We start from the raw sequence: 27,839 nt of genomic DNA, 5'->3' as shown, positions 1-27,839 counted from the left end.
CTGGGACTCGTAGTCCGCGGCCGCCCTTCCCGCCGCCTCCTCCAACGGCGGCCCGGGCTGGGCGCGCAGCCGCTCGGCGCCACGTCCGCGGGCGGCGTCACGGGGCTGCGGGCGCCGCCAATCGCGGGCGGCGGCGGCGGCGCGCGGGGGGCTGCGGCGGCCCCAGCAGGCCCAGGCCCAGGCCCAGCCCCGGCGAGCGGAGCCGGGAGGCGCCGCCCTCCCCCTCCCCTCCTCCCCCTTCCCCTCCTCCTCCTTCTCCTCCTCCTCCTCCTCCTCCTCCTGCCGCCGCCGCCGCCGCTGCTCCCGGCCGGGCCCGTCAACATGGCGAGCGCCTCGTACCACATCTCCAACCTGCTGGAGAAGATGACGTCCAGCGACAAGGACTTCAGGTGGGAGCCGCCGCCGGGCCCGGCCCGCCTCGCCTCAGGGCCTCCCCTGCCCTCCCCTCCCCTCCCCTCTCCTCTCCCTCCCCTCACGCTGAGGAGCGGAGCCGCGGCCTCCGCAGCCTGCGGCGGGTGCGAGGCCCGCGGAGCCCGCAGGAGCGGAGCCTGCTCGGCGCCGTGCGGGACGGGCGGGCCTGGGGGGCCCTGGGCCTCGGCTTCCCGCGCCCGCACGGCTCCGGGGTGCTGCGGGGTGTGGGCAGGGGGGTGCTGGGCTCGCCGTGTAGAGCCTGGGGTGGGAAGGGGCCTCAAAGCCCACCCAGCTCCAACCCCCTGCCATGGCAGGGACACCTCCCCCAGCCCAGGTTGCCCAAAGCCCCATCCAGCCTGGCCTTGGGCACCTCCAGGGATGGGGCATCCACAGCTGCTCTGGGCAGCCTGTGGCAGGGCCTCACCACACTCACAGTGAAGAATTTCTTCCTTATATCCAATCTAAACCCACCTTTTTTACTTTAAAGCTCTTCGCCCTTGTCCTATTCCTCTATCCCCTGACAAAGAGTCCCTCCCCAGCCTTCTTGTAGGACCCCTCTAAAACTGTGTGTGTCCAGAAAGAGGAGTCCAGTTAAGTTTTATGAAGGCGGGACTGGGATACGTATTTTGGAGCTTAGGATCTGTCACCAGACTGTTACTATTTATTGGAATAACCGTTTGGTTACAGGAGATAAAATGCAAAAGATGTTGTATTAGGTAATGAAATAGCAGAGCAACTGAAAGCCACACAACTAAAAACAACTAAACAACTAAAAACAACTAAAAAAAAGAGACCATTCACTTACACAGTGGCTCTAACAAACCATTAGGTTAAAGATAATTAAATTTCTTTGTCTGCATTGTGCGTACCCAGGAATTCATGTATGAAGCTTTCATTTGTTACAGAGAGTGGATCAATACAGGTAGGGAAAAGTCGGAGAACACACTTGGTGTTTTTTCCATTTTTGCACCTTTACAGTTCTTAGTTTGTAGTTAAAGGACACAGTTACATCCAAAGCAGCCTCTTGTTAATATAGTAAAATCTAAAAGAAAACAGGCCATGACTAAGTACCTATAGGGTTGGCTTTTGTCAAAACCGTTGAAGCACAGGGCACAGGCATGATAAAAGTATATATTTTTTCTGTCCATCTCTTTCAGGTTCTCTAGTATGATGTTACCAGGAGAGTTTAGGCTAGAAACTTTGGGGAAGAAAAAGAAAAACAACGAAAACTGATTAGTCTGAAAAGATGCAGACCAGAATTGCCTGAGTCATTTAAATTACGCTTAAAAATAGATTCAAACTGTTTTCTGAATATTTTTTTTAGTTTTATCATGCTAATTTTTTTCTGTGAATAAGTGAGCTTTGCATTTAGTGCTTATGGGAAGGATGTCTTACAAAATATTGGGATGGATTTGCTTCTCAGTATTGATTTCCAATGATTTTAAAACTTTTTGCATAAAAGAGAGGCTATGCCTATCAGATGAGGTTGTAGTAAGTTGTTTTCCAAGCTACATGTAGTTAAAACTTGTTTTGTAGTTGCTTTAGGAGAGCGCACTCTGCAGATTACCCATTCCAGGGGCTTTGAACAACCTTGGGATTCTGAAATACTTAAAAATCATAACAACATAGATTAAAATCCGAATTAGAAACGGTAAAATGAGTGACGATGGACCTCTACAAACTGGCTGTTATGCAATGCTATGTTTTATGAAACCTCTGCATGTATCATGTATTTGCATAATGGATAAAATAGTTCTTAGTACTAGTAATTATAAGTGGATTTATTCTTAGACCATGTGTATTTGAAGGGGCTCGGTGTAGTTGTTGATACGAGGGAGCTGACTGCAAACCACAGTTCAAGTAGCTATTCTACAGTAAATTCTAATCCACATTTTTTTTTTTTTTGGATAAACTAACTTGTCTGATGCAATTGTTTGTGGCATTTATTGTGTGGAAACTTCAGTTCAAAGTGGGCAGTGATGTAAGGTGGCAGTTTACTTCGGGGCTGTGGGAGGAAGAGGATGGCTGCTCTGAGTACAAGGGGTGAGGAGCTACCGATGCGCTGCTGCTTTGCACCATGTAAAGCTGGTCAAAGGCCACAGCTACACCACTCAAAACTGTGTTGCTAAATACTAGCTCCTTCAATTCAGCGTTGCCAGTCTTCCCCATGCCACTCTGGGGTTCGGGTATTTTGTTTTTTAAATGTAGGAATCCACGAGGAGGACTCCTCAGTTGTAGCCAAGCGCAGAAGTGCTGATGAGCTGAGGATGTTCAAGCTCTGCTTAGCTGAGGAAGTTGTCACAAGTAGGTGATGAGTGCATGTGAACTCAGAAGGCTAGGAAATGGGATTTATTGCCCAAGGAAGTGAGGGGAGGCTGTTAAGGTTTAAGAAAAAGAGGTAAATACAGCAGTGTCATGGAGATGGCTTTTAAACATTTTAGTGCTGCTTGGCTTTGTGGATACCCTTATTCCCATCCGATCTGCCCCTTCCCTTTACTTTTCAAGTAGCTTTTTCTCTTGCTCTTCGTACAGGCTGGTGCCTTTCACATTCATCATCTGTTTATGTACACATCTGGTTCCTGTCAGATTACAGGCTTGCTTCGGCGGCACTCTTGGAGTGAATGAAGAATGAGCGAGGGCTTCACTTATCTTAGTTAGAAACACCTTGAGACTGTTAGACTGGAACGGCCGCGTTACAAGACGGGATAAGTCGGGGTCCATTGTTTGAGGGGAGTCATCTGGCATTTGTGATGCACGTTAAGATTAGGTGCTCTTGGCTTTCATTCTCAATAAAGAAGTATCGAGCAGGTCAGGCGGTGGAGATAACCTTCCAAGGATGAGCTTAGGCGATGGCTGCTTGGGGCTGATGTGTCGGAAGGCCAAATGTCAACCCTAGTTGTGTAATTAAGAGACCATTTTGTCTGGGGGCTGGGATTGGCATTGGAGCCCCTGGGATTTGTAATTGAGTAAGGCATCTCTGTTACTTTTCTTGAGAAGAAAGGATGCTTAGGAAAGGAAAACAGATTGGGAAACAGACTTTAGAAGGAAAAGAAACAAAAGGCATAAAAGAAGTATTTTTGGAAAGTCATTTCTCAGTATGTTCTTGTATTGGTTGGTGTGACGGTGGTATTGAATACTAAATGAACTGATAGGAAAGCTGATTTTGTTTTCCTGATCTCTCAAAAATTAATTTTAGACTTTAATGTCATGCCCTAGATTGAGGACTGGATAAACATCATTGGCCATTGTCTGGCTATAAACAAACCAGTCTGGACAGACAAAATGAAAAATTTATAAATCATAGCTTTCGCTTTTATTTCTCTGTTGATGTCTGTCATATTATTTTTGTGGGAGAATGTTTGAAAAACTGTATTATTCTTCTTGCTTAAGAAAAAAAATGTGTAGCTAGTGAGAGAACTACTTCCAATCTGGGAAAGTGTCAGTTTTCTTGCTGGAGATTATTTGGAGCGCAGCGTAAACATTGGGAGTAAAATGTGGAGCTTTCCTCACCAAGGAAAGATGATGACCTGACTAAAAGTTAAACTGTAACTTAAAATGACATTTTCTCCTTATTTATTTTATAAGTAGAAGAAATGCTGTTTGTATCACAAAGCAGGTAACTCTAATCCAATGTTAAGTGTGGTTTATTTGGTAACAAATAGTGGAAACTGAGAATCTTGAATTGTAGAGCACTGAATGACCCATATATATCCTTTTAGCAATAATTATCTGACTCTCTTTTGTCAGGTTTATGGCTACTAATGACTTGATGACGGAACTACAGAAAGATTCTATTAAGCTGGATGATGACAGTGAAAGGAAGGTGGTGAAGATGATCTTGAAATTACTGGAAGATAAAAATGGTGAGGTGCAGAACTTAGCTGTCAAATGGTATGTATTCTTTCTCTGTGATGTAAAAAATCATCTGTTGACTGAAAAACACAAAAATTTTAAAAATAAAGGAACACTGCTATGCAAAATAAACGTGAATCTGTTGTCCACATAGGAACTTTTGCAGGTTGTCTGCATTAATCATAACTTCTTACAGAACTATCTTTTGTCAACGTTGCAATTTAACGTTTGGGGTTTAAGGGGACAAATACGGTGTGCAGTCATTGCTGAAGGTATATGAACGATGTGCTTGTTCTCTGGTGATAAATCTTGAATGCTAAATAGATTTTCAAGATCATAGTTCCTGGATAGTTGCCACATTGATATTTAACTGTGAAAACTACTCCAATACTACAGTACCATGATCTGCCTTCTCAAACAGAAATACCATAACCAAGACTGTATTTACCTTTTAATCAAATATGGAACTTGCCTCTTCACTAGCATTTGAAATATTGTGTGAATGGTTTTACGTGCTTTACAGGAACCGCAGATGTTTTATGGGGTCAGGGTGCAGTTACTTGCTTTTCAGAGGCTTCTGTTGGTTCAGTGGCATTTCTTCCTCCCTTTATTTAACTTTACCTGTGGTGTGGCTTTTCTGGCTGTGTTCCACCTCTTTGAAGAGGTGCTACATTTATTATGACTTTTTGTACTTAATTCTTCTGACTCCTTTTGCCTTCTATAAGGAGGGCATCTCTGTTAAGAAGCTCCTCGTGTTCCTATAAGAGTATTTCTTGTTCATGATCTTTTTTTAAATATCCCATCTGATCTACTTGAGTCTCAGGTTCTGTGAAGCATGTGTTGAAGTAAATGTACCACTGCAGAGTTTGGGACAGCTTTGAAGAAGTTTCACATTGTGACTAGCTCAGTTAGTTTGTTTCAGCTTGTTCTTTACAATTTGACCCATCACATCAACAAAGCAGAAAATTAAAGCCTGTGCGTACATAAATCTGCTTATATACTTACAAGAGGCGCTTGCTTTGGCTTCTGAAATATTTTATGTGATAACTAAAACCTTTCACAGAGGATCTAATACAAGAGTAGCAAGTTTCCAGCCAAAGTTTAATGTTCTGTGAGCTGTATAAATAATATAATTATCACAACTTTTTCACTACTCTTATAAGAGTTGCAGTTTTGTTGAAACATGTCTCCTGCCAGGTTTTCTAAACAACACAAACCAACATGTTGCTTTTGAATGTGAAGCCCTAAAACGTCAAAGTACCTTGTGGCACAGCTTAAGTTTTTTGGCTTGGAAACAGGGTGCCTGTGCTCAGTCAGAAGAGACACATGCATGAAAAGTATTAAGTAGATTATTATGAAACTTGGCTCGGGCTTAGAGCTGGCTTTTTGTAAAGTAATATTCTGTGGAAAAAAATGGTTGCAGCATACATGCAGCACTCATCTACAATGCATAGCCTGAAGTTACCCTGAAATTCAGATTAATGCACACAGTGTATATGTAACAATCTTTAATGACAAGGTTAGGATTTTGGACCTAAAGTACAGGTAACGTTAAAGACTTCAAAGGAAAGAGAATGAGGAAAATAGATAGCTGCCTGTGCATGTGGGCATGCCCTGTGCTTTTCTTATTAACCATTCTTCCATTTTTAAAGTTTGCTTTGACACACTGATAAAAATGCTTGGATTTAATTAAAATGACAGAATCAATTTAAAGTTTGGAATACTTTTAGAAAAAATCCAAGCAGCATTAAAGAACAGCATTAAGTTTCTTGTAAGGGGACAAGAAACAAGATGAAAAACTTTGCAGGAAATTGTGAGCTTTCATCTCGAATTTGTACCTTGAATGTATCAACTTTTTTTGGCATCCTGATCACTTGCAGATACACTTTTTTGGGAGGTGGGAGGGAAGGGGATGCAGATGGGATGAGGAGCCAATGACACCACCGTAAAAAGGCACTTTTCTTCAGGTAACTTAGACTCACAGTATTGTTCTGTCACAGTTTTAAGCCAGTCTAAGCTAATTCTGCTGCTATTCTGATGTTCTCCCCCTCTGTGTCCATTTTCTTGAGTGCATCTGGTTTTCTTGTAGACTGGTTCGGGGAGTTAGATTTCTTCTGGCTCAGCTCTCTCCTCCTACATTCAGATGAGCGTTGGTAGAAACAATACTGGGAGTACAGGATAGGAGAGGTTGAAGCACTGCTGAGCTGTAGTTTAAGGCAGTTTAAGGTGATCTAAACTAGATTTTCCATCTGCTACAACGCTAGGTAGGAACCTAATTTGTTAATTTAGATTTGACCAGTGTATTTTCCCCTACTTCTTGGTTTTAAAATATTTTGTGTTGCTGTTCTTTATTTGTGTATTCCTGTTATGTGTTTGCTGCCACTTTCAGCTGAGGAAAGCATAAACTGTGTTTAGATTACCTTATTAAATTAAATGCTCTGGTGCTCTTTAGAGACTATCAGCAGGAACTTTCATCAGGCTGATGCTTGATGACCCATTCAAGTATAGATTCCCTTTCATAGGAGTGCCTTAAAGGTACACAGAAAGCTCTGTCCTGCTGAATTTGTATTTGAGACAGCTTTTTTGCGGGGGGAAGAAAGATCTGCAATTCGTTGGGGAATCTTCCAGCTAGGTCCATGGAAGCACTGAATGGCAATGTTACTGATCAGTCCTTAAAAAGGAAAGAATCTCTTCAAGGAGGATTGTTCTTTCAAGGTTTGGTTACTGATGCCACTGAACAGAGAAGATTTGAAGTAACTCAGAGCAGTCATAAAGCAATGTTTTTTTCTTATGCAAGTGTAGTAACAAGTAAGTTTTGCCTTACCCACTAATCTCTTTCACATTTGGATAGGAAGTGCTCTGTTGGTTAAAATGCTGATGAACTTGTTTCTCATTATCTCTTCAAAGCACACTGGTGTTTTTGTTTTTGAACCTTTCAGCTATATCATACTGCTTTCGGATAGGATAAAACATGTTTGTCTTTGCTGAACAGCTTGAGAGTTCATGGATACTTGGGTAACTATCTTGCAAGATGGTTGTGGTGTTCATCTCTGAAACAAAATGAAAATAAATAAACTGATTTAATACTCTTGCATTAAAAATCAACCAGCTTTGACCCTGCAGAGAAGAAAGGAGTGCAGTCATCAAACTTCTGTTATTTCAGGCAGTAGATGCAAACTAGGTCAGTTTTTTCACCTTGTCTGTCTTAAGAATATTTTAGTGTGTGTTGTGTTTTTTTTCTGAAGGACTTCTTTGTTCTGATGATCAAAGACTGTTTTACAGTCAGCCAATGTAAAAAATACTACTGGATGTTCTTACACCATTCATGCTTTAAGGCTAGTTGTGTAGTGCCCTGAAAGGTACCCTGAGCACCTTATGGTGGCGGGAGTTTTACTGCCTGTAGCTCTATCCAAGGTTACCTGCATCTGGATTAGACAAGCGGTGTGGTTTGCCTGAGTGTGGGCTGGATTGTTTGTGCTTCGCTGCTGGTAGTGCTCGGCTGGCCCAAACTGCCATTAATCACTCCTTATGTTCAGTGCTGCAGTTTAAGGATGAACTGCTTCCCGGTCTGGTAGCTATTTATGGGGCGATACTCTGCCATTAAAACCTGTACTGACAAATTTGTATTGTTTCACGCTAAAAAGCTTCCTGAAACTTAAAATAAATAATCATTCATCGTACATGTATATATCTCAAAATATGAAATAGAAAAGTGGGATTGAAGTAACTACTTCCAGTGATTCCTCCCCTTGTCATCCTGTAGTTTATCTGCATTTATCAGCCTGACTTCTCCGGGCAGTAGTTCAACGTAGGGAACCCTGCCTGATGCTGCGAGTGTGAGTCATTAATGTGAGCAGGATGATGCACATATGTTGTGTGGCTGAGCTGGTTTAGCGGCTTTAAAGTGTTTTGGATGCTGTGCTAATACACTGTTATACATCCTGCTATATTGGTGATTTGAATCAAATACATTTATTTTCCATTTGTGAATTTTAACTCTTCCCTGTAAGTAAATGTGTTTCTTTGATAGCCATACTAATTTCAGCCTACATTTGGTTGTGAGATGACATCCCTCTTCCTAGCAGGGAGGGCATGCTATGAACACTTTTATTTTCAGATGTATATAACTTAAAGGAGATGCTGCTATAGTTGCTGTTTATTTCCATAGACAGCTGAAGGAGCTGTTGACTTTAAGGAAAGTTGGATGCAAATTATTGGAAAATGTGATTTTTCATTGAAAAGGAAAAGATCAAAGAGGACTAAATAACGAAAACGTACCTCCAAAAAAAAAAAAAAGAGAAGTTGTAGTTTTTCTCCTTTTGGTAAGCTGAGTTTGCAACCTGATGCTAACAATAAGGTCCGTAAGTGATATCTCCTGATTTGAAAGGCCAGAAAAGATTAAGGTGTTTTTTACAAATGCTATGTCAACTTTATTGAACTAAACCAGAATAAAGAGGAATGCATAATGAAATGAAGATGCTAACTCAGGTTAAGTCTGGTTTAACGCCTTCTATGGACTGTAATTCCAAGTGTTTGTGTGAGTGACTTCTGTCACTTCAGTAGTTTGTCGTTTTCAGACATTGGCAAAAAAGTGTTTACTTAACTGATAATCTAATGTGTCTAATTGACCAACTTCTGGGCTGATTATTTTAGTTTCTCTTTATTTACATTGAAAAACTAAGCATCCTACCCATTATTTTAGGTGTTTTCGCTTCTGGAGCAACTTTTTTTTTTTTTTGGTGGAAATACGGTCTGTCAGTCATTGATGCGTAAAAAGATGGTGTCAGCTGCAGATGCCTGGGATGTGGGAGGTGTATTTTCATAGAGCTGTGCAAATCTTTGCAAACTGCTAAAGCAGGAGACGCGATCTTCATATCAGCAAAAGGAAGGCTGACATTGCCACCTGGAATCTCACCAACCAGATCGCTTTTGATTAATAGAGAGCGAGCTTGCTGTCTTTTGGGATAGCTACTCTGAGGGCTACCTGTAGTTTTGAGATATTGCTGTTATTTGGTTTTATATTAATGTTTCTGTAATTGTACATCTGCTTGTTTGTGCTTCTGTTTACAATACTTTGTTGGGGTATGAAGCGTTATGGATGCAAAATAGTTCCCACAGATTCTGTGGTCACACCTTTCTGGACTGTAGTCTTGACTGAAATGCAAAGGGAATTCCTCTCTCCAGACTGCTGTGGATGGTTGCCATACCTTGGAATTGTGATTGTTTCTGTTTACGTGCTTTGTGCTTGTGCTGCTTGCAAAACAGTTATGCAGTGAGAGTAGAGCAGTGCAGTGGTGCTGTGCATAGCCACTGACTGCCAGCGGTGTGCTCTGGAAGAGGAGCTAGTGATGGGAAGGCTTGGTTGAAGAGTGAAATTAGGTTGTGGAGAAATCTGAGAGCTTTTTGAGCAGCTGGAGAAAATGTTTCGACTTCCAGGGATGCAGTCAGGGATGGCTTGGCCTATCTGTGTCTGAGAGAAAATTCTTGGTGGTAATTTGTGTGTTGGCAGATGCTCATCTACAAACTTGCCAGGGCTTTTGTACTGGGGGGGGAGAAATTGTCCTCGCTCATAGCAGTGTCTAAAAATTACCCTAAGACTGCAGTATTCATTTATCATGATTGAAACAATAACATGACCAGATTAAGGTTGTTGGTATGGTCTTCTAAATGCCTACTCTCCGGGATGTAGCAGCTGTGGAGATGGTTAGCTGGAATGTAATGGTGTTGGTACTGCCCCTGGCCCTCAATTAAAGGACAGTGCCAGGTTAGGGCTCGAGTTTTGAGGTTTTTAACCAAGGCTGCTCTGTTAGGGCTGTTTGTTTCTGCAGGAGTAAGCCTGCCTGCTGAAGCAGGTGAGAAACCATTCCATTGCATCTTTGTTTCTGTGCACTTAAAGGACTTCTTTTTATGCCTTTCATCCTGTATCAGTCGGTATCTCAATTAACACTTCTCTTGAAATTACCTGCATGCGGAACCTTCTAGAAATGTTATACCACAGCTGTTTTTATGTTGTTATTTTTAAGATAGCTGCATCTCTGCAATTCATTCTATTTTGCAGAGCATTTTACAGTCTTCTCAGTTTATGGCATTGGGGCGATCATAATGTATGTGGCCTAATTTGGGGAGTTGGCCTCAGTGTCAGATTTGTTTGAAGATTTGTGCTGTAATACAAAAAAGTGTAATATTGCAGTGCATGTGTTTGGTAGATATGCTTCGTCTATGCTTTTTTTTTTTATTCCCAAATTGCAGTTATTTTGAGCAGGCTCTATGACACAAGTAGGGTGTTGGTGGCAGGGAGAGAAACCATTCAGATTACACTCTGTGAAGGAAGGCCTGGAAAGGAGTAGGTACGATTCTCTTGGGAATGAAAGCATGTTCCAGGGCTTTTTCTGTAGGTGCTGTGCCTCAAGTGCTAACGTTTTGATTTCGTGGGGGCAGGGTGTTATGAGTATTGCCACTGAAAGAGAAGCTCATAGGTTTGCCTAACATAGTCACAGACCACTGGTGCCAAGACGTTGGAACTTACTCTGTGGTTACTATCATAATGTAAGTTACACATAGTGCTTGAATGCAAAAGTTTGCTTTATGTAACAGATAAATTATTGCACGTGCTTCTCTTTTCTGCACTTGCTTGCTGCCTTTGCTTCTGTTGAGCATTTCTGATGACAGTTAGCTCTTGCCACTGTGACTTCTGGACATGGGGAAGAAAGGTAACAGTAGTGGGGGGCACGTAGAGCAGGCTTTAGGGGTGGAAGTTGTATGTTGTTTCCCTCTCATATAGAGCCATGTCTGCTAGCTATCCTAAAGTGAAAGCTGTAGATCTTGGCTTTCAATCCGTCTGGAGTCACTGGCTTGCAGTCCTCAGAGTTTGAACCTAGTCCTCCAGTCTAGCTTCCTCCAAAATCTGTGTGTGGCATTTAGTTGGGGCTGTAGGAACACCACCTTTTTTAAGAGTGGAGAAAACGGGTGACCAGATCAGGTGTAATGTTTTGGAAGGCCTACAGTCATCCTGTGGTGGGAGCTATATGGTGAAAAGAAGTGATGAGAGGACATAGACAGTAAGAAGTATGAAAGGTGTAGGGAACTTGGAGCGTGTTTGGAAGCTTTTGTGGCAGGAGTAGACAACTTGATGCTCAGAGACAGGATAGAAGACAGTTACAGAGGAATTTGGAACAGACAGGTTTGTATTCACCCTGTAGGTGCTTCTAAACTGTTTTATTAGACTGTTCTTGTCTCCCCCCTTGTAAAGTAGAAAGGACAGTAGCTGCATCCAGAAAGAGGAATCAGTAAAATACACAACTTCAAAATGAATAAATTTATGTTTGACTGTACATTCAGAAGTTAATTCATTAAGGTCTGTGGTGCCAAGTTGCATTTCAGTGAGAAAATCCAAAGCATGTATAGGTTGACAAGTAAAATTAATAGCAGGTAACATTTTGCTGTTGACAGCTCTTCAGAATTGAGGTACGCGTCCTCAGATCTCCACTGCTAAAACAATCCAGAAATTGGTCTCCCCAGCAGTACCAGCAAGGTAATAAAAGCGTGGGGTTGTCTTGCTCTGCCTTGGCAAATACAGCACTGAGCTCCTAAACTAACTTGAGTGCCTGTATGCTGAATCCTGTTGCCTCGAGCCTTTCCTTCTGAATGCGATGGGTCACTGGTGTATTCCCCGGCAGCTGCCTTCCTGACAGTTTTATTAGCTAGTGGTGAACCCAGGATCCAGCTGTGTTCTTGGAGACTTAGGCTTCAGCTCCAGACCCATTTCCAGTAAAACAAGACAGACTGCTTCGCTCGTCATCTTGTGTGCTTGTCTCAATACATATACAGCAACTTTTTCCTTTAGATTATGAAGACTCAGCGGTGTTTTTTCAGTCTTAAAATACTTGTGGGTTTTTATAATACAGTAATGTGGGAATTAGATGATTTAGGCTTAAAGTAAGCTTTTGCCTGAGTGGCATATCTTGATTTAGATTTTGGACTATCTGCTTTCAGAGTAATAGTCTTTATTGACAGATGAGTATCTTGCCAGATATCTTGGACAGAATTTCTGCTTGCATCTTGATTTTTATTTCTTCTTTTGTACGGTTGACTTAGTGCCAGTGTGTTTTTTTGTTTTTTTTTTTTAAATATGAAACTTGCTCTTTTAATTCAGAATCACTCTCAGAATCTTAGGAAATAAAGCCAAAGTATTTTTTCCCTGCTGTAATCACTGAAAGGAAATACTTTGCATCTAGATTGCTTGCTTCCAGTAATCTAGTACAACTCGACTATCATGTATTGCGCTTCTTCATTTACTAGCACTGCATGCTGCTATTTGTTACTCGGGGTTTTGCGCTACCATCATCTGGCAACTCCATTATTACATTGGATAATCACATTTATGAAGTTGGAAGTTCTCATCCCACCTTTTTCCCTAGTGTCTTGGGCTTGTTTTTTTGTTTTGTTTCAGTAAAATGCTTTGAGAGGGTAATTTAGGGAAGAAGAAAGTTATCTACACTTGTTTCAAACTTACTTGTGACCGAGCTGTTCTAAAAGCTTGATAGCTGCTATTTGTTTCTGATCAGTGAAAACTGAATTATAAATTAATACATTACAACTTTTTAAATACTATTTTTTTTCTGACCATGGGAAGACTGTCTGTCTTTCTCCAGGGTTCTGCCTTGACAGTTGACAAGTATTTAGATTAGACAAATACTTCTAGTTGGAAGTTGTTCTGTTGTTAATTATGTTAATCTGTTTTACAAGCAGATGGTGCAATTATTTGTAAAACTTATGCATACTTCAGATGTTTCAGTAATAATATGGCCCTAAATCATTGCAGCCTCAAAAATCCGATGTACTTGTAGTAACTGGTGGCATGGATTTGAAAACTTAAACTTCGCTTCCTTACACTTAATGTTATTTTGATAACAAGTTTGTTCATCTTTTCCTGTAGGGTTTCAGTTTGGTTTCAGCTCTCCAAAGTTACTGTTTACTAAGCCTGCAGAGATCATTTTATTCTCTTGTTAGCTTTGCTAGAATAAATCTTAATGAAAAGCAGATGTATGCAGTATTAAAGTTCAGTGCAGGGAAAAAGCTATATGGAGGCATCGTATTTTAACGTAGTCCTAATAGAATTGGCTTGCAATTGGCTTAAAGATGCTCCTTTTCCTGCATTTGTTCATACACTTATTTCCATATGCTTCAGTTGTATATCTGTGGTTTCTAGAGTGGTTGTCTGTGTACATTGTGTACGGTGTTGGTCAGATTAAAAAAAAAAAAAAAAAAGATTTGGATCCTCCCTTGTGATCTGCAGAAACATCCCTGGCTTCTGGCTCTGTTGGTTGCAGCAGGAGGCTGCTGCAGCTCTTGAAGCCACTTGATCGCTCTGGCATCTCAGCAGAAGACCACACAGACCTGATGAAACCCTTCCACATCATGTACTGCGAGTTGGGTGCTAACTTACACAAAAACGGCATCGCGACAAAGTTTAAGCTTCTAAAAAATGCTTCCGAAATAATAACCTTGCTCAAGTCTAAGTCTTTCCACTTCCTGAAATCATAACCCGGTGAGGTGAGCCCTTCATATCAAAAGTTATCTCACTCATCAGCGTTCACACTGAGGGTGCATGTAGAATCTCTTGAAAACCTTCTGTGCTTTCGTGTTGTAGCTCAGGTTGAATTTGATGGTGGTGCAAGCTGAAGCATGTATCATAGGTGGAAAAGCATTCAGATGCTGCTGTGAATCAGGCTGTAGGATTTTCTTGATGGGACATCTGGATCAGCTATAAAACATAACCCGGGGAAGGTCTGTGCTCCAGACCAAGACAGAGTGCTATCCATTATCCCTTTAATTGACCTGGAAGAAAAACTAAGTAGTGTTTTTCTCGAGATGCATCTGTGTTTCTGTGAATTCTGCTGGTGAGCTTCACTTCTAGTTCATGGTTCCCATGTTTTCTGTAGATGGTCCTCCCTACTGCTGTCTCCATTTTTGCCTCGAGCCATTGCTTGTTCTCCTGTGTGGCTTGTATGCAGTTCCTTGGTCTGCAACCCTTGCTTTTGTCAGGGTCAGTCCAAAACTGAAGCCTGCAGAAACTTACTAACTCGAGTTTCCTATTGCATCTCAACTCGTGTTGATGTTACGTTAGGAAGCGTGCTTTGATTGGGTGTAATGTGATAGATTTCCCTGCAGAGGGAGAACAGCTGGCAAGATCATCATGCAGAAGCTCATAGAACAACGGAGCTGTGTCTTTCAGAGATGTTACTGTTTGTGCAGGTTGACTACTGTTTTTTAATGGAATACACAGCTTAAAATACTCATTCTGCAGAATTTGACATGTTTGTTGTTAATGTAGCATGTTTGGGGGAGTGGAATTAAATTAAAAGAATTGGTCAAGTCTTTCAAAACTGATTTTCCATTTCTGAGGTGGTTTGAAGGCAGGTGTTTTAAAAGTTTAGGGAGAAACTAGGTAAGCAAATCTGGAGTGGAGAGGGAAAAAGAGTGAAGTCTTGTTCTTATGGAGCCTTTTCACAGGTGAATGGAATTGTAACTTATTTTTACAACGTAGTGTTCCTTGTTTTGCTAATATAACTTTGGTGATTGTGGCCAAGTGCTTACACTACCACTTTTGTGTTAGAGAAAAACTAATTGTATTGTGGTTCTTGATGTTAGTTTTGATTAATTTATGGGATCTGCTGAGTACTGAAATCATGTCTTTTTTCATAACTACTTTTATTGCATAGTGGCTAATAGATGTAATCAGATCATGTATCGTATAGTAATTAAACACAGTGAGAAAATGCATTAACACAGCAAGAACGTGGGAATACTTTTGATACCAGTACAAAGCAAAGAAAAGCAGATGGATGGCAGCATCCGAGGCCATAGAGAGACAGATGAACTAGACTTCACCAGAGACCTGCAGCTTCAGTGTTTTGAACAAATGGGAACATTTGACTAGAGATATAAAATTGTCCTGATTCTCAAACAGAATAACTAAACCCCCCAAATTTGGTGATGTTTTTTATCGTTCCTCCAAGTGCAGTGTGTAAAGGGGTGCTTGGAGTCTGTAAATGAAGACCAAGTCATTGATTTTTAGTTCACTGTTTGCATTCAGTTAAGGCACTCTGAGACAGAATGGGTCTGTCAGACCGAACCCAGGTGTTGTCTAGAATAAAGATGCAGTAATCGAGAAGTTTGCTTACTTGTCCAAACTGTGTGGATGGACACTGATGGTCAAACGCATGAACTGGTGTCTCTGGCTAGGTAACTTAGTTATAAATCTGGGCATTATGTATGATGAAGTTAAGAGGGACTCAGACTTTGAGACTGTGAAGCAGAACAGTTACACAGAAACTGTTTCCATCAATGGATTAAAAAACCAGATGAACTAAACCAGTAGTTTGTTACTAGATCTAAGGTGAGTTTATCAGCCTAACCAGTTGAAGGTTTTTGGATTTAAAAATTCTGCTTTGTATTGCTACCAAAACCAATCTAAAAGTTTGTGACTTCAAATAAAATAGTGAAATAAAATGAAGGATTGAGGGTTTTATTTAAGGTTACAAGCCTAATACCTTTCTTTTGTTTATACAGCCTTGGCCCTTTGGTGAGTAAAGTAAAGGAGTATCAAGTGGAGACCATTGTAGATACACTCTGTACAAACATGCTTTCAGATAAAGAACAGTTACGTGACATTTCAAGCATTGGCCTTAAAACTGTGATTGGAGAACTCCCCCCAGCTTCCAGCGGTAAGGAGCTTGCTATTCAAGATATTCTTCTGTTTCTTCCGTGACTGTACTCACAGATTTTGCTGGTTTAAAAAACTTTTTTTTTTTTTTTTTTTTACTGAAGAATTGTATGGATAGGGAAAATTAACTTGCAGTATATGATCATTGGTATAACAAATCGAGTGTAAAAGCTCCTATCTTAATAATTGTGTGGTGGAATGTTTCTAGACTCTAGTCACAGATAAATCTCATCTTGCTTTTTGGTTGATAGTATACTTTTAAATTGATTGTAACTCATTTTTCTTCAGTGATCTGATTTCTTGTCTCAGTTTAGGTAAGTGTTTTGGAATGTACCCAATGTTTCTAACAGTTGCCTGCTAAATTAATGCAGTGCTTACCTGCAGTTTTAAATGAGTGCAGTCTTTACTCCAAAGCTGATGTTAATGATGAATAGCTCATCATTGTGGTGTTACATTTTTATTCAAGTGGTTTTCTAATACTGTAGGTTACCGTATGAATGAGAATAGAAAAGTGATTAGAAAGGTTTTGGACATGCAGTTTTTAGAAGCTGAGGTTTCTTAAATTAAAAAACAAAACACCAAACCCTCTGATTTTGACATCCTCTATTGGAAGTCCACAAGGAAATTATCAATTTATCAGGTAGTGGTGAGATGCAAAAACTTATAAATAAATAAATCGCTTGAAGCTTTTATTATTCTTTTATATGCCCACATAAAACAAAAGCAGATTTTCAGCTGCATGTAAGGCTCAAAGACAGCAAAATCTTTCAGTATAAAAAAAAACAAACTATATTTAATACAGGTTGGAATGATATTAATTACGCATTTAGATTGCAAAAATAGGGTTAAAACAAACAAACAAACAACAGAAAACTTAATGCAAATGAAGATGAGTGCTAGCCATCGGGAAACATGAACTGCTTCACAACATTACACTAAACAATGCTGGGAGTTGTGTGTATGGTGGAGGGAACCTACATAGATACAGTGAAGAAATTTTAACTTGAATTTTAAAATACATTGGGTATATATTTTGTCCTTTTTTTTCAAATGTTGCAGCAGTATTTCAAGTAGATTTAAATACCTTCTTATGCAAAATCATTCTACAATCCTGTTTCATTTTACAGCTGTTCTTTAGAGGTAGCTTTATCTACTTCTGTGCTTCCCCTTACCTTTTAGTTACTCCTTTATTTCTACCTATATTCCTTTTACTTATTGCTCTGGACTGGTCTTGGTCTTCACTTTCCTTTGCTTGCCCTGCCAAAAGCAGTGTCCTTTCTGTTGTGCTCACCTTCTGAATCTAAAGCTATCCTACTCAGTGTGTTTCTGTGTAGTCTTCCAGTTCTAATGCAGAGCATAATACTTTACATCAGCAAAGCAACTGGCTGTTCAAGCTTGTTTTGTTGGGTGTGAAAGCTTCTTCGTATTATGTTCAGCTTCTCATAGTGACAAAGGATATCTGGTGTTTAAAACCTGTATTTTCTCATTACAAAAATGCTGAGGTTTTGTTGTACTTTCAGGTTCTGCATTAGCGGCTAATGTTTGCAAAAAGATCACAGGGCGTCTCACTAGTGCTATAGCCAAGCAGGAAGATGTGTCTGTTCAACTGGAGGCGCTGGATATCATGGCTGATATGCTGAGCAGGTAAACATCCCTCTTCCGAAATGCTGGTGAATGCTGATAAAATACTCCTTAAAGCTTGAACTTTTTAATCTTTCAAATATTAAATATAAATTATTTTAAGTTAAGTAAAAAAAAATAAATGGCAAGATACTAAGTTCAGATGAAGCCTCATTTTCAAAAAAAAAAAGTGAATGTATTGAAAATAAGTTGGTTGATAAACTGATGATTGCTTCATCTTCTCAGAACTGTAGCTTTAAGCTAATTTTCAATGCTTGTTGCTTTGAAGGTATATTTTAAACTCCTTTGTTGTGTTTAAGCCTTTGGAATGTTTAAAAACTTAATTGTAATCTCTGTGATGTTTTGAAAATATTTAAAATAATTCTGGTAGAGTATATGAACAAAGTTACCTAGATTCAATTGGTTTGAGTTTGTGTTTTGTCTGTTTTAAGGCAAGGAGGACTGCTTGTTAACTTCCATCCTTCAATTCTGACCTGTCTGCTCCCCCAGCTGACTAGCCCCAGACTTGCTGTGAGGAAAAGAACCATCATTGCTCTTGGTCACCTGGTTATGAGTTGTGGCAATATGGTTTTTGTTGACCTCATTGAACATCTGTTGACAGAGCTGTCTAAAAATGATTCCATGTCAACAACTAGGACCTATATACAGTGTATTGCTGCTATCAGTAGGCAAGCAGGTCATAGAATAGGTAAGAAAATTACATAAATTATCTGTAACTAAAAAGTTCTTTAAATGAGAATAATGACTTTGCTAATATTCTTTTATCAGGTGAATATCTTGAGAAAATAATTCCTTTGGTTGTAAAGTTTTGTAATGTAGATGACGATGAACTACGAGAGTATTGCATTCAAGCCTTTGAATCCTTTGTTAGGAGGTAAGTAATTCTCAGGTACCTGTGTGATGTACCTATGTGTTGTGTACTTTTTTTTTTGTAAGTGTCAACTGGTAGTCTCCTTGGTACAATGTATTTTTGCAAGCTTTGATCTGGAACTGTTCCTATAACTGTCTTAAATGTTAAGCAGTATGCTTAACACATATGTCTGCACTTCATAAACTGTCTACTGTGCCAGGCTGTCCACTGCTGATGAGGGATAAAAACAAAAACTTGATATCCAAAGGCATGTCTTGGTCTTTGTGCAATCTTCCAGTCTAGTAGTTTGGGTCCTTTCTAAAGTACAGATTCAGATGAATGCATTCAATGACACTTGCCTTGGCTATAACATCTTCAGAGTGTAAGATGTGATAATTTCATCTTCTAGGTAGAAATGTTTAAATTCTTGTAGGTAATTTCACTTTACTTTTATTTCTGTACTACGCAGATGCCCTAAAGAAGTTTATCCTCATGTATCTACTATTATAAACATTTGTCTTAAATACCTTACCTATGATCCAAATTACAATTATGATGATGAAGACGAAGATGAAAATGCTATGGATGCTGATGGTGGTGATGATGATGATCAAGGTATGTTTGGTTTTTGGTGAGGGGGAGAGAAAGAGCCTGTGAACTTGCAGTGGTCTGAGAAAATGGGTGGTATTGCTAATAAGTACAAGTATTTGAATGGCTTGTATATTTCTGAATTCATTTTTTAAGATGTGTTTAAAAACAGCATATGAACTCATTTAAAAATAAATATACAATAAAAGTACTGGATGTTACTGTTGGAGATAAATACTTCCAGTGGTGAATGTAAAGTACAAGAGAAATACTTTAAAATACTTTGAAAGATGGAAAAATGAGATGGTAAAAGCTAGCAGCATCTAAAATGGATGATTGAATTGAAGTAAGAAATGTGTTGGTTAATGAATTGAAAATACATATTTGTCATGGGAAAGACTTCTTAGTACTTCCAATATATAAAATATCATTATTTAATGCATACAATCTAATACATTGAAAATTGAAAGATACTCAGTGTTTTTCTGTTAGGATAAATGATTTTGACTGAAAAATAGAAAGTATTTATTGTTAATATTGTGGCTAAATTCTTTGCGGTATATAAGGCTTATGAAAACTTGGATACAAATAATCTGAACCCAGAGCATAACATTATTATTACTTTAAGATTGAATGAGCTGCGTAGTTGTTGCCTTAGTCAATTTGTATTGCTTATTGTATGTTTTCTGTGGTCAGTTTGGGTATGATTTGGTTTGATGTATTCCTAGAAAGAACCGAATAGAATAATTTGTTGAATCTTGATCAGTTAGTAGCTGTTGCATTGTTGATTATGTCATGGAAAAAGAAGAACATGCTTTAAATCAGTAGTCAGGCTGTAAATGTGATGGGAACCACCTTGTCCAGTTCCCAGCTTAAATAAATACATGTGTAAGACTAGTGTGAGAAAATGGTAGAGAAAATAATCAGTCTTAAGATTTAGGCAGTTCAGAAGCCTTTTATGTATGGTTTGTAACGTACTTTTCCACCTGTTACTTTGGAGTGCCTCACACAAAGAAACAAAGAGTGTTTTTATTAATTGTTTAAAATAAAACTTGATGCTGTGATTGTCTAGATCTGAACATATGCATTTTTTTTTTTCCTAAGGGAGCGATGATGAATATAGTGATGATGATGACATGAGCTGGAAAGTGAGGCGTGCAGCTGCTAAATGTCTGGATGCTGTTGTTAGCACACGACACGAAATGCTTCCAGAATTCTACAAAACTGTATCTCCTGCTTTAATAGCCAGATTCAAAGAGCGTGAAGAGAATGTTAAAGCAGATGTCTTTCATGCATATCTTTCTCTTTTAAAACAAACTCGACCTGTGCAAAGTTGGCTTTGTGATCCTGATGCAATGGAGCAGGGAGAAACACCTTTGACAATGCTTCAGAGTCAGGTTGGTCATAAAATTTTTGTTATCTTGTTGAAGACACATTGAAGTTGTCCTGTTCATATGGATAGCTCCTGAAATATGCTGTGCCATACTTTGTCATTTGAAGATTACAAATTATTACTGTAGTACTAACAGAGAGAGTAAGCCCGGGAACTGGCCTAGAACAGTACAGCAGTCTTGGAAACAAAAATTACCAGCTCATGCAAATATGTTTAGCTGACTTGTTCTTTACTCTCACCTGTAAAAGTTGTATGACCTATGTAGTTCTGCCACCTTAACCAAAGCAAAGTAGTTATTTTGTGCATTCTAGAACGTAGGCAAAAAATCTACTGATCAAGATAAAATTTGATTTGCTACAACATTTTATTTGCAGAATAAAAAGGGTAGTGTTGTCAAATGGCATTTGCCTTTTTCTAAGTTAATTATTTGAATAAATTTTCAGTTGTTGCTCTATATAGTTTTATTAGTGCAAACCTAGTTTTCATGTATTTCATCTCACCTTTTGAAGTTAAATTGCTGTTTTTATGGTTACCAATTCTTTTAGAATCTTAATTTCCTACTGTTTATATAACAACTCCGATTCTGTGGAGAAATCAGAAATAGAGAAAGATGTGTCCTAGCCTTCTATATCCCCCAGTGATCAAAGGTGAAAGAAATGTCAGCTACTGAATCAATTAACAGATGTGTGATGGTTACAGGTTCCCAACATTGTTAAAGCCTTGCACAAACAAATGAAGGAGAAAAGTGTGAAGACCCGTCAGTGTTGCTTCAACATGCTGACTGAGCTAGTAAATGTATTACCTGGAGCCCTAACACAACATGTTCCTGTACTTGTACCAGGTATGAAAAACATACTATTAACCTAAAGATTTACTGGCAACTTGGTTATGAAGTTTCTAAATACAAAAATCTTCCATGTGCTTTTTACAAAAGCTTTGAAGTGTTGTTTCTATTTGAAGAAATTGGCAACATAATCAGCTACTGTGTGAATACTGTGTGAAACCATATAAATATTTTAGTGACACATATCCATTAATCTTGAAAACAAGCGTTGGCTGTAAGCTTGACATTTTTCTTCTATATTTTGATGAAAAGTTGATTTGCCTCTCGTTGCAAGATCAAACGCTGCCCTCTTACATCAAAAATATTGCCCATATTTTAGCTTTTGGAGCCTAAAATGCTGACTTCTGAAGTAAAAAGGAAAAGTCAATTTGGAAAAGTTAAGGGTACAGGTTACCTTTATAATTAAGAAAAGACATCACAAACCATCAAATGGCCCAGGTCTTCTGTGCAGAGAAAGTCTGAAAAGTAGTTGTTTGAATAAAGTGGTGAAAGGGGCTTAGAATCATTCAAGAAATGTTTTCCTGCACCCAACCTGACACAGTTACAGCTATCTTTGTTCAGAAATTTTGAAGTGTTCTAACAGAATATAAATACCCTAACCTAAAAGTACATTTTTCTTTCTTCCAGGAATAATTTTTTCACTGAATGACAAATCAAGTTCTTCTAATCTGAAGATAGATGCTCTGTCCTGTTTGTATGTGATCCTCTGCAATCATTCTCCCCAAGTCTTTCATCCTCACGTTCAAGCACTGGTACCTCCAGTTGTAGCTTGTGTTGGAGACCCGTTTTACAAGATAACATCAGAGGCACTTCTGGTTACCCAACAGCTTGTGAAGGTCATTCGTCCTTTAGACCAGCCTTCTTCCTTTGATGCTACTCCTTACATCAAAGATCTCTTTACTTGTACAATCAAGAGATTAAAGGCTGCTGACATTGATCAGGAAGTGAAAGAAAGGGCAATATCTTGCATGGGTCAAATAATTTGTAGCCTTGGTGACAGCTTGGGTACAGACCTGCCTAGTACACTTCAGATCTTCCTAGAGAGACTGAAGAATGAGATCACTCGGTTAACTACCGTGAAGGCCATGACACTGATTGCTGGTTCTCCTTTGAAGATAGATTTGAGACCAATCCTTGGGGAAGGAGTTCCTATTCTTGCTTCTTTTTTGAGAAAGAACCAACGAGCTTTGAAACTGGGTACTCTTTCTGCTCTAGATATCTTAATTAAGAATTACAGTGACAGCTTGACAGCTGCCATGATTGACGCTGTCCTGGACGAGCTTCCACCTCTTATTAGTGAAAGTGATATGCATGTGTCGCAGATGGCCATCAGTTTTCTGACAACACTGGCTAAAGTATATCCTTCCTCCTTGTCAAAGATTAGTGGGTCCATTCTCAACGAACTTATTGGGCTGGTGAGATCGCCTCTACTCCAGGGTGGAGCACTTAGTGCCATGCTAGAATTTTTCCAAGCTTTAGTTGTGACTGGTACAAATAATTTAGGCTATATGGATTTACTGCGCATGTTAACGGGTCCAGTGTACTCTCAGAGCACAGCACTTACTCACAAGCAGTCTTACTATTCCATTGCCAAATGTGTGGCTGCCCTTACTCGAGCCTGCCCCAAGGAAGGACCAGCTGTTGTAGGTCAGTTCATTCAAGATGTCAAGAACTCAAGGTCCACGGATTCCATTCGGCTTTTGGCTTTGCTTTCTCTTGGGGAAGTTGGGCATCACATTGACTTAAGTGGACAAATTGAGCTGAAGTCTGTAATACTAGAAGCATTCTCTTCTCCTAGCGAAGAAGTCAAATCAGCAGCATCTTACGCATTAGGCAGTATTAGTGTTGGCAATCTTCCTGAGTATCTGCCATTTGTCTTACAAGAAATAACCAGCCAACCTAAGAGGCAATACCTTCTTCTTCATTCCTTGAAAGAAATAATTAGCTCTGCATCAGTGGTTGGTCTCAAGCCATATGTTGAGAACATCTGGGCCTTACTTCTGAAACACTGCGAATGTGCAGAAGAGGGTACAAGGAATGTTGTTGCTGAATGTTTGGGCAAGCTTACTTTAATAGACCCAGAGACTCTGCTTCCACGACTCAAGGGATACTTGGCATCAGGTGAGTAGTAATAACTCATGTATATGTTGTAGCAAATGTCCTTATTCTATCTGTTAATGAATTGTTTTGTTTTTGCAACTGATCTGCTTAAGTTCTGTGATACTCCTCTTTTACTCTCCCTCCCTGCTTCTGCACCAAGAACAGCTTGGAGCTTAGATCCATTTTGCTCTAGGAAGTTAGTCATACATAACATGAAATACTTTGTAATCTTTCTTTTGGTACGAGTATGGTATTTTATTTAATTATGTTACATTCAACAAAGCTATAAACTTAAGTGGAAGAGCATGGGCAACAAAGGGACAGCAGTGCTTGATAGACTAATTATAATGCATTGACATTTTAAGTAAACTACAGTATTCCTAATTTCGGACGAGAATTCTAGAATTTGTAAGTATTAAGAGGAATCACTGTATAATTCATGAATCAGTTTCACATCAAGAACTGTAATGATGTAAAGTAGAAGTGCATCATGAAGAAAGCACAAAGGAAAGTTGCTTGTAGGCTTGTGTGAGATGAATTAAAAAAGTCTAATATGCTCATTACTTGAATTTTCTGTGACAGAAGATGTTTATTACAAATATTATGTTGTTGCCCCCTGTTTAAAATGCAACACCAGTGCATCTGTGGAAGTAACATTGCACTGCAAGTAATAAGTAACATTTATTTTTCAGCTTTCTTAAGAGTATTAAAAGGTTTAGTTGTGCTGTTTTATTGTTATGTACTCATGATTTTATTTCATATTAGGATCCTCATATGCACGAAGTTCAGTGGTTACTGCTGTTAAGTTCACTATTTCTGATCATCCACAACCCATAGACCCACTCTTGAAGAACTGCATAGGTAAGTTATTTGCTTTTAGTGACAATCTCTAAGTTTTCCAGTGATTAAATTGCATTTAAAATGTTTTCTTTGTGCTTTCAGAAAAAAACATTGTGTAGGTACCAGAAATAGCTGCTAATGTTAGCTGTTGCAACAGTTATCAGGTGCTTCCTTAATAGGCAGATGTTTGTATTAATTCTAGCATGTTTGAATTCTGAGTAGTAAAAAATATGTGATAAAAGTGGTATGTATTGAAGCTGCGATGGGCAAAGAATACAAAGAGTTAGGGTATTTAGGATGGTGCCTAAAAGCTGATTTCCTTTCCCATGCTCTTGCTGAATTATAGCAGTTTGTTGTAGTAAGGTACTGTCTTTAACCAGAAGGGTAGTTGTGGAAATGTTTGACATTGTCACTTAAAATATGTATATATGTGAATGCTGGGTGACTTGTAAATGTAGATCCTTGTGATTCTGTAATGCTGTGTGGTCTGAAAGTTATTGGGAGCATGTGTAGTTATTACAGGGATTGAGTAACCAGAGCTTTGATTATGAGGGAGCTTTGCAATGCTCATTTGTATGATAGTCTTGTAGATTTGTTTAATATGCTATGGTGAATATTAGTTTTATAGTGGATATGATTACACTGTAAAATCGGTACAAAGCTGTGTATACTACTGATTATAATGGGGAGGCGAAGATTCATCTCTAAAAACAGTTTGGTAGGGAGCAACTTTTTTATTTATGGTGAAGGGGTTGTCAGCTGCTGTATGTTACTTCCATCACTAACCTTAAATAGTTTTTAATAGTATATAAAGTTGGTTGATTATGCTTGTGGGTTTTTCCTCCTGCTGTTCCTCTTCCGCTGAAGGTGCCATGCCCCTTTGGTTTCTGGAAGTATTTACTAAGTATTGAATACTCATACAGTCAAAAACTATTCGGATGTAGTACTGCAAAAATCTTGTTTAGTTTTGTTTAAAAATAATTTTCAGTTTTCTTACCCCCTTTTTTATTGTGGTTATGGAGTTTACTTGTTTACAGCCTTCTGTTTTCCTCCTTTTTAAATTTTCAGTTCTTTTAAACATCGGGGATGAAAATGATATATTCTTGCAGGCATTTATTTTACTAGGGCAGTGCTATAGAACTCCAAAATGTCCAGTCTGAAAATGTGCTGAGGGTGGGGTGGGCTGAGAGACGTGTTGTTACATTTATATGTACTGAGTAGGCTTGTCTTCTGGTAGTTTAGGAATGTGTTGATCTGTTTCTGTACACAATTGCAGGTGATTTTCTGAAAACGTTGGAAGACCCAGATCTCAATGTCAGGAGAGTAGCCCTAGTGACGTTTAACTCAGCTGCACACAATAAACCATCATTAATAAGGGACCTCTTAGATACTGTGCTTCCTCATCTGTACAATGAAACGAAAGTCAGAAAGGAACTGATCAGAGAGGTATGTTAACTAAGAAAAAAAGGGCTAAATTGACATAAGTAGACTTAGTTATTCTAAATACATTACTTTTTAACTTTAATTTTGAATTTGCCAACAGGTGGAAATGGGACCATTTAAGCATACAGTTGATGATGGGTTGGACATAAGGAAAGCTGCTTTTGAGTGCATGTATACTCTTTTGGATAGCTGTTTGGATAGACTAGATATATTTGAATTCCTGAACCATGTTGAAGATGGCTTGAAGGACCACTATGATATTAAGGTTAGCTGTCTTTTTTTTTGTGTGTGTACACACAGTGACTCAGTAAAAATATTTTAAATAGTGTATAGACTGAAATGGTAAAAATACTACTTCATATGTTTAAAGAAGTTTTAAATAGCTAAATATTTAAAGTGTTGCTGTTAAAGGTTACACAGCATTCTAGGAATTTCTCTTCACATGCTGAGCATAACTGATTTTGGGATTGTTTTTCTCTCAAACTAGATGCTAACCTTCTTAATGTTGGTGAGACTGTCTACTCTTTGTCCAAGTGCAGTACTGCAGAGACTGGATAGACTTGTTGAACCTTTGCGTGCTACATGTACAACTAAGGTATTGTTTTAAATTTTAACTTTTGCTTGTTAATTACTTAGTATTATCTTACAGGAGTATAAACAAATTTGTGTATGAAGAACAATTCTGAGAACTAGGTGTATTGCTGCAGCATTTCTTGAATTGCAGTTCATAATTTGCAATAGGTAAAATAATACAAATAATATGAGCCCTTATGTGTGTTACCTTTCCTTAAATTACAAATTGAAGAGTAAACTCGTTAAGCTTCTTTTTAAAATCCTCTACTTCTTTGACATTCCTTTTATGCCTTAAAAATCTAGCTGCTACATGGACAACTTGTCTCATTTCATTATAAATTGTGAAAGTATTGAGGGGTTTTCTGACTTCTGATAATTGTTATTGCAGTCAAAAATCGTGTGCTGAAGGATGGAGGCTGTGTAAAGGGGTGCTGTTTTTTTCTCCTTTTGTCATTTATGTTATGAGACTCTTGGTTCTTGGCACAGTTGGTCTCCTCCTATACCTACTGTTGTCTTGATCCACCTACATACTCTGATAGTGATTTAATGCTTAATTTACTTTTCTTCAATACTGTAATCTGTTATTTTTTGAGTCAAGAAATTTGACTGCTTTTAACAATAGTTTGTTTTTATCACTGAAATCAAACAAGACTAATCAATTTTTTAATAAAGGTGAACTCTTTTCAAAAAATTCTATTCTCTGGAGGCTGGAAGTGTTAATACCATTTCAGTGTTGTTTCCTGACCATAGCTAGAGGTTGGCTGCTAGAATTGTTTTAATTTGATAATTGTCTTGGTAACTCACAGCTTTTTTTTCTGCTTACTTTCAGTGTTCAAGTTTCAGTCTGTTTTTAAACTGCTGGTAAAAAGTCTGCTAAAAAGTACACATTTTAAGACCTTTAAAACTATTGTGAAAGTTGTCCAAAGCTATGGAAGGAAGTAGATCTTCATAAGCTGTCTGTGTTAAGGTGGGTGTAGAGGGAAAGTTGAGCTAAATCTTCAAACAGCTTCTTTTTTTTTCTGTAGGTCAAGGCAAATTCAGTGAAACAGGAGTTTGAAAAGCAAGATGAACTGAAACGATCAGCTATGAGGGCAGTAGCAGCGCTTCTAACCATTCCAGAAGCAGAGAAGAGTCCATTAATGAGTGAATTTCAGTCACAGATAAGCTCTAACCCTGAGCTGGCAGCCATCTTTGAAAGTATCCAAAAAGATTCATCATCCACTAACTTGGAATCAATGGACACTAGTTAGATGTTTGCCCAAAATGGGGACCATTATGTTGAACCATAAGATGCACTGAATTGACAGGTTATGAGTAAGAAACAGAAAAAGTATCTAATCTACACATTGTTCCACTTTATTTACCTTTATGGAGACAGTTGGCTTTTCCCATTGTTGCTTTTCTAGCATTTATTCCAGAAATGTATTTCCATAATCCAGAGTTTGTTAACCACTCTTGTTTTAGTGGATTTGGCCACATTTGGGAATTAAAAGTTGACGCATGGTGTATGGAAATAGGTTCCAACATCCATTTGCCCTGTAACATTTAGGATTAAAATGTTAAAATTTTGTGACCATGA

The 27,839-nt window shown here is 38.8% G+C and overlaps 1 protein-coding gene across 1 annotated transcript; it reads left to right on the top strand.

The window, feature by feature from the left end:
• Positions 1-229: 229 nt before the first annotated feature.
• On the top strand, positions 230-27,839 carry CAND1 (cullin associated and neddylation dissociated 1). Its single transcript, XM_084306324.1, has 15 exons — positions 230-389; positions 4,159-4,302; positions 15,835-15,989; positions 17,509-17,632; positions 18,061-18,317; positions 18,398-18,503; positions 18,949-19,094; positions 20,172-20,464; positions 21,160-21,301; positions 21,932-23,425; positions 24,170-24,265; positions 25,521-25,690; positions 25,788-25,952; positions 26,175-26,282; positions 27,286-27,839. Exons 1-15 carry the CDS (start codon positions 322-324, stop codon positions 27,508-27,510), a joined length of 3,693 nt encoding a protein of 1,230 aa, XP_084162450.1. The 5' UTR covers positions 230-321; the 3' UTR covers positions 27,511-27,839.

The sequence above is a fragment of the Netta rufina genome (genome assembly GCF_964035555.1).
Source record: "Netta rufina genome assembly, chromosome: 1".
NCBI classification, from domain to species: domain Eukaryota; kingdom Metazoa; phylum Chordata; class Aves; order Anseriformes; family Anatidae; genus Netta; species Netta rufina.
Note: the sequence above shows the minus strand (reverse complement) of the source record. Positions and strands in the feature narration are given on the sequence as shown.

Coding starts and splice junctions, on each gene's coding strand:
- CAND1 (XM_084306324.1), top strand. CDS start 322: ATGGCGAGCGCCTCGTACCACATCTCCAACCTGCTGGAGAAGATGACG. Junction 21,302..21,931: donor TGTTCCTGTACTTGTACCAG/GTATGAAAAACA, acceptor TCTTTCTTCCAG/GAATAATTTTTTCACTGAAT. Junction 25,953..26,174: donor AGGACCACTATGATATTAAG/GTTAGCTGTCTT, acceptor CTCTCAAACTAG/ATGCTAACCTTCTTAATGTT.